The sequence below is a fragment of the Euleptes europaea genome, chromosome 7 (assembly GCF_029931775.1).
Source record: "Euleptes europaea isolate rEulEur1 chromosome 7, rEulEur1.hap1, whole genome shotgun sequence".
Taxonomy (NCBI): domain Eukaryota; kingdom Metazoa; phylum Chordata; class Lepidosauria; order Squamata; family Sphaerodactylidae; genus Euleptes; species Euleptes europaea.
In genome coordinates, this window is record NC_079318.1 from 35245261 (window position 1) to 35266586 (window position 21326).

The following is a 21326-nucleotide window of genomic DNA, read 5'->3' on the forward strand; positions in this document are numbered from 1 at the left end:
CACACACACACACACAAACGCCTTTTGGCAGGGGCCTCATCTTTTGTGCTTATGCTGGAAAGTGCCATCAGCATGTTGCAGATAAAGATACAGTAGATGCCACTGTATAAACATCAGACATAGTAATCATAGTAATTCTGATGAAAGAAGTGACAGGAAGAAGCTCTGTGGGTGAAGCGGGCCAAAGGACTGAACAACAGGTTGGTGCTGCAGCTTGTAACTCTTAATTAACCAGCTCTGAAACTATGCAAATGTCTGGAAAGTCCCAGACTTTTTTAGTCTAGTGAAAAGCATGAGAAATACTCTCTTTAAAAAAAATCAGACTGAAAGTAGATCAGGGAAGTTGCTTTTTAAAATAAGTTTAGAAAGTACAGGGTGGAGATAACTGCCACAATCCAAAATTCACATGGTCTGGCAGAGTTGTGTAAGACTGGACATGATAGAACAATGATAATTAATGGGGTATGAGCATCCCTGGGTATCAAACGTATAAAAAAGGCAGGTGTGTGTATATGGGGGAGGTAGTATGTGTCATGGATAGGGTTGCCAACTCTGGGTTGGGAAATTCCTGGAGATTTGGGGGTGGAGTTTGGGGAGGACAAGGACCTCAGTGGGGTATAATGCCATAGAGTCTGCCCTACAGAACAGCCATTTTCACCAGGGGAGCTGATCTCTGTAGTCTGGAGCTCAGTTGTAATTCTGGGAGATCTCCACGTGCAACCTGGAGGTTGGCAGCCCTGGTCACAGAAGGTACAGAGTCCTGTAACTGAAGAACCAAGTTCTTCACAGAATCGCTGGGCCAGTTCAGCTGATACAGTGGCCCTACTGTACTATGGAAATCAGGCAGAAGGGAAAGTCTCTTTACCTCCCTGTCTCCAGTGCCTATAGCTGTCCACATGGTGACATACTGTCTGATTTGGCATACATAGACTCCATAATGCAGGTAAGTCCTTGGTTTAATGCAGGATTTAAGCTGTTCCTATAGAGTTTACATGCATCAGATCTGATGTCATAGGTGCCTACTGGAGTTGGAGAGAGGGTCAGTATACCAGGAATATATATCTCTTCCTTCTCCTCACTGTGTACAGGGCTGTTGAATCATCCAACTTGGACCACTTTGGATGGAAACACCGCCTCAAAAGTAAATATTGAGCTATTATTGCCCCCCCAAAAAAACCCTTTGAAGTTAACCCTGATATGGAAAAAGAAATCAGGGAGGCAGCCAGATAATAAAATGTAACTAAGGGTGATTTCTATTACCCTGACTGGACATATGTACATATGTGACAAGAAGATGACATTTCTGCAGTGGAACAGTCAGTCATGGAACGGAGTGGTACCCAGGACCTGATGTGAGGTTAAACAACTTTGGGACAATAACCCCAGGGTTGGATCCAAACTAAATTGCCCCTTTCCACTGATTCCCCTTTTCTGCTGTTCACCCCAGTCATGTTCCTCTGAAGCATTTCATGGAGATCATTAGATTGTGGTGTGAGGGGGGAGGAAAGAAAGAAACATTCTGTTGATGGAAAATTTAGTCTGGAGCCAGTTCACAGTGCTCCCCAGTTCAAAATGCAAAATGTAAGTAAATAGAAAGCCACCCAGCAAAAGTCAAAATTTTAAAAGTGGAAACCTTTAAAAAAATGAGAACATTAAATGGGGATGTCTAGCAGGTGAAATCGGGATACTGGAAGGTTATTTAAAAGCCACTAAAATAGAATGCCATATCCATTTCAAAAAGGATATCACAGATGTGGGAAAGGTCTAGAAAAGGACAATCAATTTGATCAAAAGGTTGAAACACTTCCCTTGTGAGGAAAGGCCTTTTAATTTAGGGGGGTTAATAACTAAAAGAGGATGAGATAGAGATTTACAAACAATGCAGGATGTAGAAAAGTGGATAGAGAAAATGTTTTCAGCTTTTCTCATAACACTAGAACTCAGTATCATCTGAGGAAACACTGGACGTAGAACATAGTCCATATTATACATAATTAATTAATGGATTTGTTGTCCACAAGATGTGGTGATGGCTATTGGCTTAAATGTTCTTTTTCATTACAAAAATCCATCAATTGCTATTAGGCAGGATTGTTAAATGGAAACTCCATATTCAGAGGCAGCATAGCTCTGAATATCACATTATCTAGAGATCAGCATCAGGGGGTCATACTGATCATGCCAAGCTTGTGCGCATCCTGGAAGCATCTGCCTGGTGGAATTGAGAAATGGGATGCTGAACTAGATAGATCTTTGGTTCTAGTTACTTCAAGGAATGTGTGCATGATCTATGACAGGAGGACATGTTCCTCCGATTCCAACTTGCATAGTTACGTGACAAAGGGAATTTTGGCAGGTACATTTTTTCTCACCCCTACATGACTACTCAAGGTTAGTGGGTCATCCCCTCTTTTCCACCCAGCCAACCTTATTATTTGTTCAGAATGTCTCCTCATATTGAAGATAATGAGGTCGTTGCTGTTCTGTGCATCAGTCCCTTCCACATGGAGCCACTAGATTAGAAAAAAAGTGTGAACTGCAAATCAGTAGAACACTGTTTTCAAGTGTTTCCCCTCCCCTCGCTCCCTATTGTAAGCACCAATAATGTTGCTCATTGTTTCTTGACTACAAAGGATCCTCATGTGATTATGACCATAGAGCTGACAATTATCTGATGATATCCCCCCTCTATTTTTACTGTTTCATTTGTTTACAAACTGATATATTGGTGGGCTCTGGGTATTCACAGGCCCTGCAATGGCCTTATGCTACAAATGAGCGCCACAATTATGTTCAATTAACTATAATGTTTAATTTTGGGATTGGAATTTTACTGTTTTTAGATTTTTTTTGTGCTTTTATAATGATTTTAGTGTATTATTGTGTTTATTGTATGGATCGTTGGCTGTGAGCTGCCCTGACCCTGGCTTTGGCTGGGGACCAAGGGCAGGGTATAAAACTAACCCTGGTTTTTGCTACATTTCTGTCAGGAAATGGGGCTCTGAATCTCCATCATATTGTCTGACTCTTAGTTTTAATAGTAGTAACCATTTAAAACCAACTCGGTGTCTTCTAGAACTACCTCTTTGTGATGACTGTAGAGTTGCCAGGTCCCTCTTCGCCACTGGCAGGAGGTTTTTGGGGCGGGAGCCTGAGGAGGGTGGGGTTTGGGGAGGGGAGGGACTTCAATGCCATAGAGTCCAATTGGTAAAGAATCCCTTTTCTCCAGGTGAACTGATCTCTGTCGGCTGGAGATCAGTTGTAATAGCAGGAGATCTTGTAATTTGGTCGATCTGTTCTGGCTAATGCTGTAAAAATAAATTCATTCATTCATAGCAGGAGATCGCCAGCTAGTACCTGGAGGTTGGCAGCCCTAGACAACTGTCATATTTACCTTGGCAAACACTCAGCTGGAACTCCACAAGGGATGAAATGGACAGGGTCGGGGTGCATTGTGATGGGGAAATGGTGGTTAAGAGAAAGTAGCAAAGAACCCCGGGCCCTCTTCGCTTCTGCTTCTTGGCTGAGCGTTTCAAAGCAGCTCTATAACAAAAGTACCCATTTACATGTAATATTATGCTAGGCTGTAATAATAAGTAAATGCTGTTTTCCTTCCTGGTTGCTTCCTAGCTTTCTCTGGACCTCTACCATACAGAAGATGACATTTACAAGCTCTCTCTGGTGCTGGAACCAAGGACTTCTAAATCAGTATGTCGCTTTTTTGCCATGGGAAGATGTATAAATTCCATATTGCATGAGTGATAGTACAGCTTCCCTGTATGATTGATCTTGATAATAAGCAGATACCTTGTGTTTTTTTAATTTATTTAAAATATTGGCTGCTGCTACAGTGGAAAATGCACCCGTGACCTTTACCAATGCCATTCAGTTGTCTGGTAATAACACAATCAATGAATAACCAGTGACATTCTACTCCAGTGGTGAAGTGATGAGGAAGGAAATCATAAGTGAATATGAAGAAATTCTCTTGGCTTCCAGGAGTTTCTCCAAAACAACTTGTCAAAGAACTGTAAAGTCACTTTGGGCCACTTGTACATTCCTTTTCCCCCAGGAATGAGTATTTTAAAGAATATTATTCATGGAGAATCTGTCCAGAGTTAGAACCATTGTCAGCACTAAAAGGCATGCATAGAGTTTGGTATGAGCATTGCCTGAGGGCTGCTTCATATATGTGATGAATGCTTTCACCAGGAGACTAAGGGAAAAGGACCTTGGAGCCTCTCTCCCATCTGTTCTGCAAAAGAGAAAAATCAAATATACTTTGTCCATTTTACGCTTGCATTATTGACCAATTTAAAGGGCAACCAGACATGTATGAAAATGATCTTAGCTACCACTGCTGGTTTCCCACTTCAGTGTATAATTTCCTTTCCATTTCCCCACTTGGAAGCTGGGTTGTACAAAGAGATCCAGTGTGTGATTGGACTTGGTATGCCAAAGGCGTTGTGCCAACGGCACTAGAAATTATTTGGGAGGGGAGCAGTCCTGCTTGCATCTAAACCAGACAGTTCGGGTGTGGGTCAAAACCACAGTTTAGATTTCAGACTGTAACATGTCTTTTAATAAAGTAAAGATCTAAAGTCACACTGGGTTGGATCCTGTTGAAAAGATTCACACTTGCAGGAGGGCCCTTTTTGCTAATTCCCCCCTCCCTTGGCAGTCCTCCAACTCCCCTCTCATTCTGCTCCTCTGTCTCCTAGGACCAGCATTTGCGGGGGGCAGTATTTCTGGCTGCACTGGATGTATGGACACAGGGAAGTCGAGCAACTGTGCATGGAAATCCTAGATGGGATCCAATGCAATAACTTGCTGCATTGCCATGCCTGAGTCGGTGGGTGGGGCATCACACAGTTTCCTTTAAGGACTTCTGAGCCTAATACTTTAAGAAGTCGGTTATGAAGTGTACTGAAAATGATTTCTGATTTATTTGTTAGCAGCCTACCTCTCCGACAACACCGAACAAGGCAGTTGTACCACTCGAGTGGCCATCTGGAGTAATTCCAAAGCCAGATCCAAATATCATTAACAAGCACATCAGAAAATTAGTTGACGTAAGTATCTAAGGCCCACTTTTCTTGGAAGATTTTGATGCTCTCTTGCTGCGGAGCAAAAGAAAAAGTGATTTAAATTTATTTTTCATGGGCGCGATTTAAATTCATGTTTTCATATCCCCGTCAATCCAGAAGTAGTTTTGGGTTTTCATGGGAACAAAGCAAACAGTATTCTACAACGGTTTGGTCTGTCCCCTTCTGAAAAGCTCATGGTTTATGCCCGCCCCCAATTCCGCCCAGCGGATTACCCAGTGCAGTTCACCTCTGTGGACACAGCCCCAGCCAAAAAAAAGCACCAGTCCCTCCGGTTTCCTTATATAACTTTTCTATTTACCATGCTCCCCATCCCCCCCCGTACTTGGCCACACACACCCTTTCCCAGACTTTGACAGTCATCATTGTGTCCCCCCCCCCCCCCGGTAGAGCTCCGGCCATCCATTGCCAGCAACTTCCATCCAGATAGAGAAGGAAGACCCAGAGCAGACTGGCTGCCCCTCTTCAGAAGGGTGATGGGAGTTTTGGCTTGGATTTGCCACTCTCAGGATGCCCCCCCAACACACACACACAGGATCGCACCGGCATGAGGGAGACCCAGAGCAGACTGGCTGCCCCTCTTCAGAAGGGTGACGGGAGTTTTGGCTTGGATTTGCAGGAGGGAGATCTGTCCTGCCTTGGAGGGAGGCTGTCCCCCGGGCTTGAAACTCTCCCAGCCAATCGCCGTTCACTTGCGAGGAGAAATTAGCCGACATGGGCGGGGACAATTGGTCCAAACCCAGGAACGTTTTTCATGGAGCGAAAAAAAATGCATAGTAACCACAAAGAATGGACCAACACATGTTTGAGAAGACGCAGAGTTGACGCTGTTTTTCTGCTAAAACTCGAAGCGTTCATGAAAAATCAAAAATTTGCATCGGGGCAAAACAAAGGCGAAACCGTGCCAAACCTCCGTGAAAAAATGACCTAAGAGAGTTCTCCAAAGGGTGGTGTTCTTATTTACTTGCTATCTTGCTGAGAGATCTATTTGGAGAGAAATGGGGGATGAGGATAATGGGCAAAAGTGTAGGCCTGTGTAGTGAATGTGAGATTTATTTGGAAAACATGTTACTGTATACATATGAAAAACAGTAATCATAGAATCATAGAGTTGCAAGGGGACATACAGGTTATCTAGTCTGGGCCCCCTGCTCAATGCAGGATCAGCCTTGAGGATCCCTGACTAGCGTTTGTCCAGCCGCTGATTGAAGACTGCCAGAAAGGGGGAGCTCACCACCTCCCTAAGCAGCCGATTCCACTGCTGAACAACTCTCACTGTAAAAAAAATTTCTAATGACCAGCTGGTACCTTTCCACTTGTAATTTATACCCATTATTGCAAGTCCTGTCCTCTTGTGGCACATCCCCCATCCTCCAAGAAGTCTTGAAGATGATGGGCAAAGGCTCTGCAAGCTCTTCCAAGTTAAACAGCCCTAGGAGTTTTAACTGCTCCTCATAGGGCAGTTGCTCTAATCCCCTGATCATTTTGGTTGCTCTTTTCTGCACCTTCTCAAGCTCTGCAATATCCTTTTTTAAGGTGAATATTAATTCTGGCTTTGCTAGTCATCTTTGCTGTGTCTGCAGGGAGCCTCTGTTTAACATGGCTGGGAACTAATTTTACTCTTGGTTCTGACTGGCTAATAGATCCGGTTGCCTTCCCCACAGCACAAAGAGCATGTTCTGTGTATAATTGCACTGTTGCATGAACATAACTGGCCCAGTTGGCTGCTAGTATTTAGGCATTGGCTGGGGCATAGTTATGGTTGCCATCCCTGGGTCGGGAAATACCTGGAGATTTTTGGGGCAGAGCCTGAGGAGGACAGGGTTTGGAGAGGGGAGGGACTTCAACGCCACAGAGTCCAATTGCCAAAGCGGCCATCTTCTCCAGGTGAACTGATCTCTTTCGGCTGGAGATCAGTTGTAATAGCAGGAGATCTCCAGCTAGTACCTGGAGGTTGGCAACCCTATACCTAGTGCAGGATGAGCAGGAGTGGGCTCCCTGCATGACCCTAAAAGGAGGGGCCCTTTAAAAGGGGTCCAGAGGTGAAGTGCACGTCTTCAAGGCTGATATGTTGACTATGCCCCCAAGTAGCTGGTAGTGGGCAGGAACAGCCGCTGCCACCACCTGGCCTTAAGACTAGCTCTCTTTCCTTGGCTACCCCAAACAGGTGGGTTGGGGGAGGGTTCACTGTCAGCAGTAGGGTTGCCAGATCTGGACTGGGAAATACCTGGAGATTTTGGGGAGGAGGATTTTGGGGAGATTTTGGGGAGATTTTGGGGAGCCTGAGGAGGATGGAGTTTGGAGAGAGGAGGGACTTCAATGCCATAGAGTCCAGTTGCCAAAGTGGCCATTTTCTGCAGGGGAGAAAAGTTGCAATAGCAAGAGATCTCCTGCCACCACCTGGAGGCTGGCAACCTTAGTCAGCAATCAGTCTTTCAGCTACACCTATTGACCCCAGCCTATGGCTGTGCCAAGACATGAGAAACCTGCAATCAATAAAGTCATGGCCTGATTTTCCCCAGTCTGTTGTGACCGTGTTGTCCTTCACTCCCTTCCCTTTGGGCTGGTCCACACTCTGTACATGAGTTATTATGTGCAAGCAGTTCCCAGAGATGTGAGCGAGCAAAATGCAAAACCCAATGCACCGATTTCCACCCAAACGTTGGCAAAGAAAGGTCAGTTTCTGGTGCCGATTCTTTCTGTGCTGAGTAGCTGAGGCTCCCTCTTTTAAATTAAATGTGTAGCAATGGATGTGAGGGACAACAGCCCCCCCCCCCCCAAGTTAATGGAGACCCAGAATCAGCAAGCGGGTATAGCAAATACTGTGTTTTAAAAGCTTAATAAATTTAGCTTTACAGTTGTTGGAACTTAAGTTCATTTAACCAGCAGCTGATCTATAGTACTTAGAAACCAGGGCCAATTCATGCGCCCTCTTCTGAGTAAGTCTGCATGTTTATTGTTCAACCTGGATTTCACCATGGCCGTTGCAAATGTTGTCTTCTTCATGAATGCACAGCAGGATTTTAAATGTCAGCACGGATTTCTGATGTAGGCATTCAGCATTTCACCTTTTACTTGGTATGAATGATCCAAATGGCCTGTTTGCCTTGGTGCACTCTAGAATGAAACATGGGGGAAGCTTATCTTGTGGGACATTCTTTATTCAGCCATTGTCTGTGTTGTGTATGTATATATGTATGCATATGCATATGGGAAACAAGCACCTTGTGGAGCTTGGAGTTCCCCGGGCTCCTGAACTGCATGTTCCTATTGGCTACTGGGGTTATCCTCCCCAATCACGGACTTGGGGGGAGTGGCCACAGGTGGCCAAGCAGGCATATAAGCAGGGGTCCGGTCACAGGAGTTAGTTCTGTCTGCCTGTTCATAATAAAGCGTTGCTGTTGAAACTCCGTCTCCGTTCTTTGTGTATCACCCACGCGACATAACAGTCTGTGTTTCTACTGGACTTGAGTTTTAAGGGATGAGGTTTGCTGTTTCCCCTTTTCTTTCCACTGCATTATTTCCTTCCTTTTTTTTCCAGTCTGTTTTTAGAAACTATGACCATGACCATGACGGTTACATCTCCCAAGAAGACTTCGAAAGCATAGCAGCCAATTTTCCTTTTTTGGACTCCTTCTGTGTATTAGACAAAGATCAGTAAGTGATTATATTCCCATGATCAAATTTATAAATGCAGGGAACTGTGAACCCACATGGCTTCCCTTGCTTCATGCTGGAGCCAGCTTCTCTGTCATCCTCCCAAGTACCTCATGTGATGATGACTAATATGGCCATTTTACAGCTTTCCCTAGGAGCAGCTTTCCCTAGGTGGGCATGAGTGTGTGGATGACTCAGTATCTGAACTTAGATCTCCTAGTTTTTAGGAGACATTTACAGGGTGCCAGTTATCAGAGAAAGCTGCAACGTGTTTACTGAATTTTCCATAATCGAGCTCTTTCAGTCTGAATCGTATGTCAAAAAGATTAATAGCAGCAGATTAATTACAGCAGAAAGAAGAGGGTAAATAAGCCCCAAAATATTATCGACTACTTTAAAACATTTGGAATGTATATGCAATGGACAAGTTGGCATGTCAAGTTAACATCTTACAAAGAAGGGAAAAAATACATCTAATAATTTTTGTGGAAGTTCTGGGAATACTGGGGAGTGGGTGGGAGAGAATTAAACCTGCCTGATCAGGGCCACCAAAGCAACTAACTAAAGCAAAACATGATAAAACTATCATAAAATCAATTTAAAACCAATTGCAAATTACTTAAAGAAACAGACAGGAAGGAGGGGGTCATTGAGTGAATGCCAGGTAATGGTAAAGCTGCCGGGAAGGCTGATTTTGCATTCTTCCATGTGTGGTGGGCCTAACCCCTGCACAGAAGAATTTTGGGGCGTGGTTGCTGATGTATTACTGACAGGTATAGGCTAGGCATGGGGTTTCCATATATCCTGGAGTTTCTTTCTCCTTACTTATGTTGATTCATTACCTTGAGATAAGCAAGTTGTTGTTTTATATATGGTAACTGCTGCTAGACTTGTTTTTGGAAAGGCTTGGAAACAAACAGTTATTCCTGAGCAGGGAGAATAGTTTGGAGGGACATTAAGGATTTCCCCCCCACTTTGTATAAACTCACAACTATTCAAAGGTACCGGGGATGCTCATAAATGGGAAAAGGATATCGTTGTTTGGATGGATTCTATGTCAAACGTCTGTTTAATTCTGTATATATATATATCTGGTGTCAGCATGTAGGATTAGATATTATGAGGATACATAGCGATTCCCTGATCATATTCGTCCCTTGTAATGATTAGGGGAAATCCTGATGAGAGGTCTTTGCAAGACAGAATTGACAATAGGAAGGAGGGTGCTTAATTTCCCCTACTGATGATTATCCTCTACAAACTCTCAAAACTGTCCCCAAGGATTGAAACCATGAAATTGTAAAATGGCATCAGTGTCTGTCCATTCATTTTACCCCATCTTCTCCCAGAGTGGTTCCCATATTGTCCTCACAATGTCCTGGTGAAGGATGTTAAATTCAAAGAAGGTAAATCGCCCAAGGTCATCCAGTGAGCGTCATGGCTGAGTGATAAACTGAACTCAAGTCTCAGTCTGACACTTTATCCTCTATACCATATTAGCACTGCATTTGTTCTGGAAAAGTAATAGAACTGCACCAAGCAGAGCTTTGATTCTGTAATAATGGACGATCCCCTCAAGTATTATTCACTCTTATTCACATTATGTAGGTCAAAGTATTAAATTTTCAGTGTTTATCGAACGACTATATACCATTTTCTAAAGCAGGAGATGTTGTGGCCCCAGTCAAAGAGCCTGCATGCTCTCTTTTCCTTTCTCAGTGGTAATAATAGATGTCCCCCTCCTTCCCCGTATTTCTTACAGGGATGGTCTTATTAGCAAAGAAGAAATGATGGCTTATTTTCTGAGGGCCAAATCTCAACTACAGTGTAAAATGGGGCCAGGTTTCATTCATAACTTCCAGGAAATGACCTATCTCAAGCCAACTTTCTGTGAGCATTGTGCTGGATTTGTAAGTATATGATGGGACAGCTCTGTGGGACATATGGGCTACGATGAATTTAATTGTTCACATTTTTATCCTGCCCTGGTTCAGAGAATCAATCCACGTGACATCTTAGATGTAAGTGCGACAACCCAGCATGAAGTTTAAGTGTTCTTTAACCCTCTACTGATTTCAACGGGATTTAAGTGCATGGAACTATACTAGATGATTACACAAAATTAGTGGTAGAAGCCAAGTGATATACAAGCACAGAATCAAATTTTTGTTTTGTTTTTATGCAGAATAGTTCATGCTGCTGAACAGAAACCACTTTTTAGTAAACCACTTCTGCTTTCAGCAGTGATAAGTCCTGCATGGGTAGCACACAAAAAATGCTTGACTCCACAGGCAATTCTTGTGCAACCATAGTGGTCCCCACTTATATATCGGTCCCCACTTAAATTGGAATCCACTTATATATATGCATTATGGCTTTAATCTTCACAGCCCAGACCACATACCATGCATTCCTCACCATATTTGGGACTGGGAAGAATTCATAGTGGCAAGCTACCGTGCAATGGTCCAAGGACTTTTCATATGCATGATGCTTCCCTCCATGCATTATCTGTGTGAGAATGTGACAGCCTTGTGAAAATTTGAGGAAAGGTGTTATATAAATAGTTTAAATGAAGGGTAGATTAACATACTAAATCTTTGGGTTATTTTACTTCTTGGAGACCAATTTTAAACTGGAGGCAGAAGGGGCTTTCATTTAAGGGCACCCTTGTTTGTTTGTTTGTTTTTAGGGTATCATGTTTCTGGTGTGTGATAAGAGATTATTTCGCCGCTCCAATTGCATCCACTGGTTTGCAACCAGCTCAGTTATTCAGATTGGTTTGACAGTTGAACCCCCCCCCCTTTGGTGTGTCCTAAAACTGACACTGATTTGACCCTCAGCTGTGATTTATTTGCAACCTTTTTTGTGGATAAAGTCTCTAAGCTCCGGCAAGAGTTGGCTGCCAAACTTGATAACAGTAGTGGGATGAGTAGGGTTGCCAGGTCCCTCTTTGCCACCAGCAGAAGGTATTTGGGGAGGAGCCTGAGGAGGGCGGGGGTTGGGGAGGGGAGGGACTTCAATGCCATAGAGTCCAATTGCCAAAGTGGCCATTTTCTCCAGGTGAACTGACCTCTATCGGCTGGAGATCAGTTGTAATAGCAGGAGATCTCCAGCTAGTACCTGGAGGTTGGCAGTCCTAGGGATGAGGGCTCCGCTTGCACCGACCGGTTATTTTCTGGACTGTTTTGGCCTGCTCACCATTGTGGATGTTGACTAGGCTTCCCAGGCCCTGCAGCTCCACCGGTGGGAGCTTTGCGGGGCTGTGGTGGACGTGTGCAGTGCGCGCGCTCGCCTGGCGTGGCAGGCACGTGCACCCCGCGCTACGAGCCTGCGTCACTTCCGGGTCTACCCAGAAGCAACGTGGACGCTCTAGCAATTCCGGCCGAAATGCTATGGTTTCCGGGTAAACCTGGAAGTGACACGTGCGGAGCGCTCGCCCACTGAGCCTGCTGGCCCTCAGCTGGCTGGCGGGCAACCTGGTGGATTGGCGGGATTTTACCCGCCACCACCGGGCACCTGGCAACCCTAATGTTGACAGGATCCAGACAGCTGTTAAGCCAACTACCAGCTTCTTGGATCCTTGTCCCTCATGGCTGGTAAAATCATGCCACAAATGTAGATTATTAATTTGTCTCTCTCACAGGGCTGTTTCCCCAGCTCCCTTAAGGAGGCAATTGTTAGACCTTTGATAAAGAAACCTTCCTTTGCTAAAAAGGAGCAGGCCAAATACCACCCAGTGTCTAATCTACCTTTCCTGGGGAAGGTAAATGAGCGAGCAGTGGCTGGGTAGTTCCAGGTCTTCCTGGATGAGAACCTGTTCATGACCCTTTTCAATCGGGCTTCAGGCCTGGCTTTGGGGCTGAGGCATGCAAGGCTGAATTGTTTAGGGTGGCCTTTGGAGTGTAATCCACAAGTTTGGGGTGTTTTGTTAGTGGGATGGTGCTAGCTACATACAGTGGCGTAGCGTGGGTTGTCAGCACCCGGGGCAAGGCAAGTAATTTGCGCCCCCTAACCCGTGGATTTTAGCACTCGAGTCTCTTCCACTAGATTAGTTAAAGAAACCGTTACCCCCTAAGCACATGTATTGTTTGTTATGAAAATACTGATGTAATTAAAGTAAAATGCATCTAAATACAAGTTTATTTTCAAACACTTCTCAGAAGAGCATCCTGGTGTCCGCAGCCTCTGCCAGGGCTGTAATGTGTTTCCAAGGAGAGGGCCTGTGGGGGGGGGCACTGGTCCCCTGCAGAGCATTGTGCTAACTGGGGCCTGGGAGGCCTGGGTTCAAATCTTGGCTTTGCTGGGGGGCACAGAAGGGAGAGCAGCTTGATTTCTGGGGCTTGGGGAGGGGGTCTTGCTGCAGGTCGTGCTCCAGGGGCTGGCTTGGAAGGAAAGGCCGGCGGCAGAAGCCGAAGAGCCGGCCTTGCGCCGAAAGGGCGCGTTCCCGCGGGAGCGGGGCTGCTGTGCCGCGCAGGGGCCGGCTCCGCTCCCTGTGCCGCGCAGGTGCTTGGCGAGGGGGCCGGGCCGGGCCTCGCCTCCCTGCGCCACGTCTGCTGGCCCCGCAGCAAGAGCAAGAGCCGCCTGGACGCTGCGCAGGTGAGCGGGCCGGGGGGCTGGGGGGGTGCGCGTGCCCCCGGGCTGGCGCGGAGGCGCGGGGCTGGCCTGCCTGCCTGCCTGCCTGCCTCCCTGCCAGCAAGCGGCCAGGCCGGCTGCGGCGCCAGGAAGGGTGGCTTGACGAACGCTCGGCTCGGCGGGGCAGGGGTCGAATCCCGGCTGCGTCGTGCACCGGTGTTGGGTGGTCTCGGCCAAGCGCGTGCATTCTCCGCCTGGCCCACCTCACCCGGTGGGGGTGAGGATAACATGCCGCAGAGAGGAACGACGTGAGCCGTCTTGGGTCCCCACTGGAGAGGAAAGGGGTGGCGGGTCGGGTGAAGCGCCCTTTTGCCGGAGGGGAGGCTTCCCCTTGAGACCCTGGCGGGCGAGGCGAGGCTGGAGCGGACTCTGGAGAAGAGCGGCTGCTGGGGACGGGGGGGGTCTGCCCCCCCTCCCCCAGCCATGGAGACCCGGCCCCTTGGGGCAGAGAGCTGCGAGTGCGAGCGCGCCCCCCCCCCAGATGTTGCGCCCGGTGCGGCCGGGGCCCCCTGCACCCCCCACGCTACGCCACTGTCTACATATTTTAATATTTTAATGTTAATATTTTATACAGTTTGGTATCTGTTTTTATGTTGATTTTAAGCCATTTATACTGTTTTACTGTTGTAAGGAATGAAGGAGAAAACCTATCAGCTTGGCCTTTCCTTTTGACAATGAGTAGTGAGTTAACTTACAAATTGGCAGCATCTCAAAATATACTGAGGCTTTCATAATATGAATTAAAAAATAATCTATTAATCTGTTGATTAATCCAATAAAGGACAGATGATTAATCAACAGACAATGTTTTCATCACTTTAGTCTCCTACAAAATTGTAGACTTTTCTTAATTAGCATGTGCATGAGCCCTGAGATTAGTTTGAACCATAGTAAGTACTGGAAGTTATAAAGGACAAATCAAGAAGTATTGGATTTCTTTATGATTCACTTCATGGCCAATGTATATTTTGAAACCACTGTAAAATCTGTTTTATTAAAAGTTATAGGGTTTTTTTAATATCTTCAAGTTAAATGCATTTGGACAAAAGATCAAATGAAAACCAAACTGCATGTGATTTGACAATAATAAAATATAAACCACTGCAACAACCAAACTGTAATCCAGTAAAAAAAACAACGAACCCCTTATGTTTCTATGGATGTTTTCTGCTTCCTTGTATGTTAGTCAAAATTACATTGCAAGTAATGATGTTATGAAAAAAAACATTTATTTGGATAGAATCTATAATGATTTGACAATAATAAAATATAAACCACTGCACCAACCAAACTGTAATCCAGTAAAAAAACAACCATGAACCCCTTATGTTTCTATGGATGTTTTCTGCTTACTTGTATGTTATTCAAAATTACATTGCAAGTAAAGATGTTATTTAAAAACATTTATTTGGATAGAATTTGAAATAAGGAACTTCTAAATGATATGCCAGACAGAATGAAAATGTCAAACAAGAGGACAAAAAAATGTACAGTGCTGTAAATGAAGGAAATAGATTCAAATAGGGCCTCTTTTTAAAAATCTAACTGTAATTTTATTTTTAGAAGCCAAATTCCATTTTGCGTCCAGGAACTGCGATAAAGGGTGTATTTCAGAGGCATAATTAGATTGCGTTGAAGCTAGCCAGGATGGCTTATACTGGTTCATTCCAATCAACTGAAAAAAACATGGTAGTATTTGGAATCCATAATATTGTCCGCTTGTCATGCCCTGCCTCCTTTGTAGGTCATGGAAACAGCAGCACAAATTAGCTGCCTTGAGCCTCACAGCTGAATAGATAGCCCTGTTTGACAGGAAGGGTGTTGAGAGCTGTTGTATCCTGTTTGCGCTTTTGTAGCCATTGTGCCTACCTCCGTAATGAGGGTGATTTCCTTCCGGCTTTCTTTTTTATTCCTTTTGTCTTTAATTGCAGCTCTGGGGCATAATCAAGCAAGGCTACAAATGCAAAGGTACTGTAAATCATGCATGGGTTTTGATTCTAAGATATCAATATTCCTGCTATTAGCACAATTAATTATTGGCAAAAGGGCAATGTTTCCCCACCACTACCACCTTTGCCCTTTTTGATTAAACTGGGCTGTTATTTCATCACTCCTAAAACCAGAAGCTATTTTAATTCCTCAATGCTTAATTTATTTTCACTTTTAGCTTCCTTTATAATTTATGTAGTTCAAACTTCCTCTGGCTGTGCACTTTTAGCAAGCAATGGTATATTTCAGTTGAAGCTAAGCATTTCTTGGGTCCATTTACTGAAAGTGGGGTTAAGCCTATGGCTGAATAGCTTGACACTTAAAAGCATTTTTGTCTGAACCACATCCTGATTTTCTGTCTCAGAGCATTGGTTTGTATTTTTGTTGAGCTTGTTAGAGTAAAAAGACAAACCCTACCAAATCTGAAAGATCAATGCTCTGGGAAGCTCTTGTGTCACAAAGTTAAGTAGTAATGAACATAATTACACATTACACACTCCTAAAACAAAAGCTCAAAGGGAAATCCATTCCTGGAAGGTGATTTGGAACTAAGAAGCATTGGGAGGAAAGGAGCGTTTAATCCTTCCCCTGTCTGACTCCCCTCCACAAGTGATATTCCACTATGGGGCTCCAATCATGGAGGTTCCTCCCCCATCCCACCCTGCTGCCTTCAGCAAGGCTCATCTTCATCCTCTATTATGTTTGTACCTGTCACCATCTCCAGGTGCTGATCATGGCTACAGCCATGGTTGCAGCAAGGAGCAGCGAAATTCTCTCACTGTTCCTGTGAAATAAATAAATATTTATTGACATTTTACTTGTTAAAGCTTTTGCAGATTTCAGATTTTGTATCTATTTTTATTTCCCCCCCGGCAATTTATTTCAGACTGTGGTGCCAACTGCCATAAACAGTGCAGAGATCTGCTTGTTCTGGCCTGCAGGAAGTTTGTCAGAGGGGCATCACTAAGAAGCAATCATGGTTCTCTACCCAATAGTCCATCAATGCCGGCAGGTAAGAGAAAGCGGTGTGTCTCACTGATGGTTTGTTGAACAGTATCTGTGGTTGTTAACAACTTCCCTCCTCCACATGGCCTCTTTCTTCAGGTGCTTTTCTTCCAGCGTGGCTCAGTTCAGGTAAGAGAGCCCAACCGGCTCTTCGGGGAGCTTGCAGGAGGTCAGCTGTGGGTTAGGAGAGAGGTTAGTTGCGAACCCCTTTTGCTTCACAAATTGGGGGCTTGCCTCCTGCTTTATAGATCATTAGGAGCAGTCCTGGATTTAAAGGAATGGGTTTGTCCTCTTCCTGTGTATCTGTATCCGCAAGCATATTGTCCTGAGGCAGGCAGGAGGGCTGATTACGGGAGAGAGCCATTTCAGCATTGAATTCCAGCTGTCTACCTGGAAGGAAATTTTGGCTAGAAGTGCCATTCTTAACCCACTTTTTCAGAGGATTGCCTTCAAGCTATTCTCAAACAAATCCAGATTTAGGATTCTGTTGAAAACTCCCATTCATCACAAGGGAAAAATTCATCACGTACAGCAGCGTATGAGGCAGTTCCCTCCCTAAATCATGATGTGGCTGGAGGGAACTTGAAGCTCATCCAATATGAGGTAAGATCCTTCATACCCACCCACCCCAAAGAGAACAGAGCCTATATGACCCAGACTGCAGCGTGTCACATGCAAAGAGAAACAAGTGAAAACAGTACACCAATATTTACAAGGCACCAAATTGGGGCATAACTCAGGTAGCTACATCAGCCCAAACTGACCTCGATTGGTGCTAAGTGGACCGTCCCACATAATCCAGTGCTCCACAGTTCCAATTGGCAACCATGATCTGCCTTGTCTTTGAGATCCCCTCGGACACTGAACTTCTTCACAGATTAGGACATTATTGTGGCCTTGCAGCCTCTCGGATGCTTTATGCTTTAAGCTATCATTGTTTGTTTCTCTGGAGTCATGGTCGAGACCAACAGGTCCATAATCTATTCATAAGATCAATGTGATGGTTCCCAGTCAGAAGGTGCCAGTTTTAAAGATATTAAACACATCATATGTCATCTGAACAACAACTACAAGTAAAACAACTTTTTCAAACGAAGAGCACTATGGCCAAGTACAGAGGCAAGAGCTGCAGAATTCCACCTAACTCCTGATAATTTAATCTTCCCAGAACAGAATATTCTTTGCCACTCGAGGTTGTTTTGCAGCAGAAAAAAAAAACATGCCTACTTGTCGGAGACGTGCTATTTCCATCGTCTGCAAGGATCTACCTCTCTATGGGTCTCTAGGCTGAGTTTTCTAAACAACTGGCTCCCCAATAAGAAAGCAATCCAATGCCACTACTGTTAATCATTTACAAAGAACACAACTAAGACAAAGGTCCCTGTTTCAAAGTGATAACACTTTAAGGAAACAAATACAGAAACCACTACAAAAGGAAGAAAAGAAAAATGTAGATAGCTAGGTAGCTATAAAGAGAAGAAATTAGCTAATTTCTTTTTAGCTGGCAATATGGGTGTAGAATGTACTTATTTTTTTGCAGTGATGAATTGTGGGTGTTTGATTTTTTATGCCCTAGTTTGCTATGGTTGTTTATGCATGGGAGTTTTACCTGAAGTTCATTGCTGGCTGGACCCACGCTTACCTGTTGGGAATCTCTGCACCAGAAGTCTTCAAGCTCAAATAAAATCCCCACCCTTTTAAATGCTGCTTTGTAATTGGCTTACTTTGTAGAGCATACTGTGAGAGAAAATTCCTCCCAACCCAATTGCTGCATAAAAAAACATTGTAAGAACAAAAAAACAAAACAAAACTGAGCAATCTGAAAGGAGGGTGGTGGTGGAGAAATCCAAGCCTTGGTTTTAAAAAACCTTTCTTCTGCTCAAAATGAACTCAGAGGAAGCAGGAAGCATTTGAATCCCCTCCTCTTTACACGCTGCTTTGTAATTAGCTGTGAGAGAAATCAAGCTTGGGTGTCCCGCACTTTGCCTTATGCACGGGGATTTCACCCTGGCTGAGCTCGGGAGAGGGAAGAATCAGGTTAAGAGAGGAACGGGAAGTCCCAGGATTTGTGAGGGCTGGCGGCGAGGTCATCTCTAATGGAGGAGCAACTCATGCATAACTCCAAGGAACAACCGAGACAGACCAGGGGCAAACGTGAGTGAAAGTACCCATGCTTAAACGACCTATGTCTCCCTTAAAAAAAAAACTTCATGTGGATGAGTGGTTATTTCAGTGAATAGGAAAAGAATGGGAGCCCTGGGACCTCTCCTCCCTCAAGACATCGGGAACTCCCTCTGGAGCTAGTTGAGGTGACCACAACACTTCGAGCTGAGCAGAGAGGCACTGCTTTTCCTCAAGGGAAGGAGTAGCCTGTCAGGTGAATCGAAGCGCTGCAAACACACTTGAAACGACAGCATCCTTGCTGACTCCAGTGGAAGCCCCAGATGTCTTGTCAGGGAGGGTAGAGTATGGGTGCCAGACGGGTCCTTGGGCCCCACAACACGCCTCTGAGGGCTGTGTGTGACCCCTGTGCCATATGTTGCACATCTGTAACTTAGTAGAACAGATGAACCGTGGTTCAAACAAGCTATCTTGTCTTTAGGCTGTAATGTAGTATATTTCTGAACATCTGCCAATAATCCTGCTGTAATGGAATGCTGTACCTTAGAGACTCTTGATCTAGGGTGGTGGCTTGCGATGGTACTTCACAGCCATTAGTTTGTTCAGATAACCTTTAAGAAGAAGAAGAGTTGGTTTTTATATGCCGATTTTCTCTACCTTTTAAGGAGAATCAAACTGGCTTACAATCTCCTTCCATTCCTCTCTCCACAACAGGCCCCTTGTGAGGTAGGTGAGGCTGAGAGAGCTCTAAGAGAACTGTGAGAAACCCAAGGTCACCCAGCTGGTTTCACATGTGGGAGTGGGGAAACCAACCCGGTTCACCAGATTAGAGTCCGCTGCTCATGTGGAGGAGTGGGGAATCAAACCCGGTGCTCCCGATTAGAGTCCACCACTCTTAACCACTACACCACACTGGCTCTGTTACAGTTCTGTTTCTAGCTGTTGGCTTCATCAGGGTATTCTTAGTCATACAGTATTAATTAATTCTATTAAAATCTGTGGTGCATCGAAAACTAGAGAGCATGCATTTTCATGATTTCAGGCAATTTTCTAGAATACTGGAGTTCATGATCTGCATTTGATAGACTTTTGATGAAGGGAAATTGAAACCAAGGACCACTGTGTCCTTCTTTGCTCCATGTTCTGTCCAGTCCAGCATTATGTGTCTGGCATGCCTAGCCGTGTTACAAAGTAAAATGATTTGTGTGTCCTTACTCTCCTTTTTTAGTGCAAGATGAAGTCTTTCATTTTCCCAGCGTCGCTCCACGAAATCAGTATATAGACAGCAGAGCAATCACGCTGGTGACTGGCTCGTCTCGCAAGATTTCTGTACGTCTACAGCGGGGGACCACCAGCCAAGCAACCCAGACAGACCCTCTGTGGCACGAACCGGGTTGGGGTGATTCAGGATCACATACCTTCCCCAAAATGAAGTCTAGGTTCCATGGGAAATCTGGAAAGAAAAAAGGGTTTGCTAAATGGGAGAACGAAAAGCCCAATGTTGAGCCCAATATAGAAGCGGAAGTAACATCTACTGGACATGTACTGGACCAGAATGGAACAGATGCTCTTCTGGAAAGACAGGATACGGAGGTAAGATATGTCATTGTCTAGCCATAGCTGGGAATCTCCACACACACACACACACGTTTACAATATTGTTTTCCTTTTGAAGAGATTGAGAGTGACGAACACTTGCCAGTCAGATCCATCATAGGCTTTGTTTTGCATGCTAAATTTATTACCGTCGTATTTAACATGTATTCAACAACCACCTGGTGCTTCATGTACCTGTTCTAAACATGTTCTAAACAAACTCTTGCCTTGAGATTAAACAAATTAGAGCTCAAGGGTTTATAAACGCAGCAGAACCACTTGGTTCAGTTCTCACTGTACAATTTCAGACTACATTTCCATATGCTCCAAAATTAAAAACAAAAACCTCCCCACACCTAGAAGACTACCATCATGTTGGTGAGTTCTAGCCTTGCCTTGCTGCCAACTAGTTTGTTTTAACAAAAAACTCTCCTCTGCTTAGAGAAAAATGGCAAAGCATTCAAGCATGCAAGCCTTGCAGCGTGAATCAGCTCCTGTGTAAGTCCTGGCTCAATAGATGGGCTCTTGGATCACGTGGGCCTGTCTCTATACAGAGATTGCATTCAGACATCACCAGCCAAATGAGGTTTGCCAAAGTGGGCACAAACATTGTTTGTGCGCAGTGCCCACATGCTCCGTCACTCCTCCCCCTCTCCCTTGTGCATGGAGCACAATTAAGGCTTGTAAGTTTGAGAAGGTGCTGTGGGGTGGGTGGATAAACTCTGTAGACCTGCATTCAGGCATTACCGGGAACTGAGTTTGCTTTGAGGCTTCTCAGTCCCCAAAGCCTTAATGATGCTCCGCTTTTGAGAGCCTGTGTGGTGTAGTGGTTAAGAGTGGTGGACTCTAATCTGGAGAACCGGGTTTGATTCCCCACTCCTTCACATGAAGCCTGCTGGGTGACCTTGGGCTAGTCACAGCTCTCTTAGAGCTCTCAGCCTCACCTATCTTATGGGGTGTCTGTTGTGGGGGGAGAAAAGGAAGGTGATTGTAAGCCGGTTTGATTCTTCCTTTAAATTGTAGAGAAAGTCAGCATATAAAAACCAACTCTTCTTCTTCTGAGGGGAGGGTGGAGGGCCAAGGGGAGCAAGCAGGCATGTCAAACAAACTGTGTTGGAAATCTTTGTAGCAAAATCTCTGATTATATTTGTTGTTAGGTCAGCACGCAGCCAAATAAACTATGGCTACAAACCCTGCCTTTTGATTTATTACAGGATA

General features: G+C 44.8%; 1 protein-coding gene across 1 annotated transcript in view; it reads left to right on the forward strand.

The window, feature by feature from the left end:
- Positions 1–20126, forward strand: part of RASGRP3 (RAS guanyl releasing protein 3) — a 39073-nt gene extending 18947 nt beyond the window's left edge. Inside the window, exons 9-15 of the mRNA XM_056853352.1 lie at positions 3631–3708; positions 4956–5072; positions 8647–8762; positions 10525–10672; positions 15329–15365; positions 16273–16398; positions 19741–20126. Coding sequence (XP_056709330.1) covers positions 3631–3708; positions 4956–5072; positions 8647–8762; positions 10525–10672; positions 15329–15365; positions 16273–16398; positions 19741–20126 — 1008 coding nt within the window. The remainder of the gene's footprint in view (positions 1–3630; positions 3709–4955; positions 5073–8646; positions 8763–10524; positions 10673–15328; positions 15366–16272; positions 16399–19740) is intronic.
- The last annotated feature ends 1200 nt before the right edge of the window (positions 20127–21326 follow it).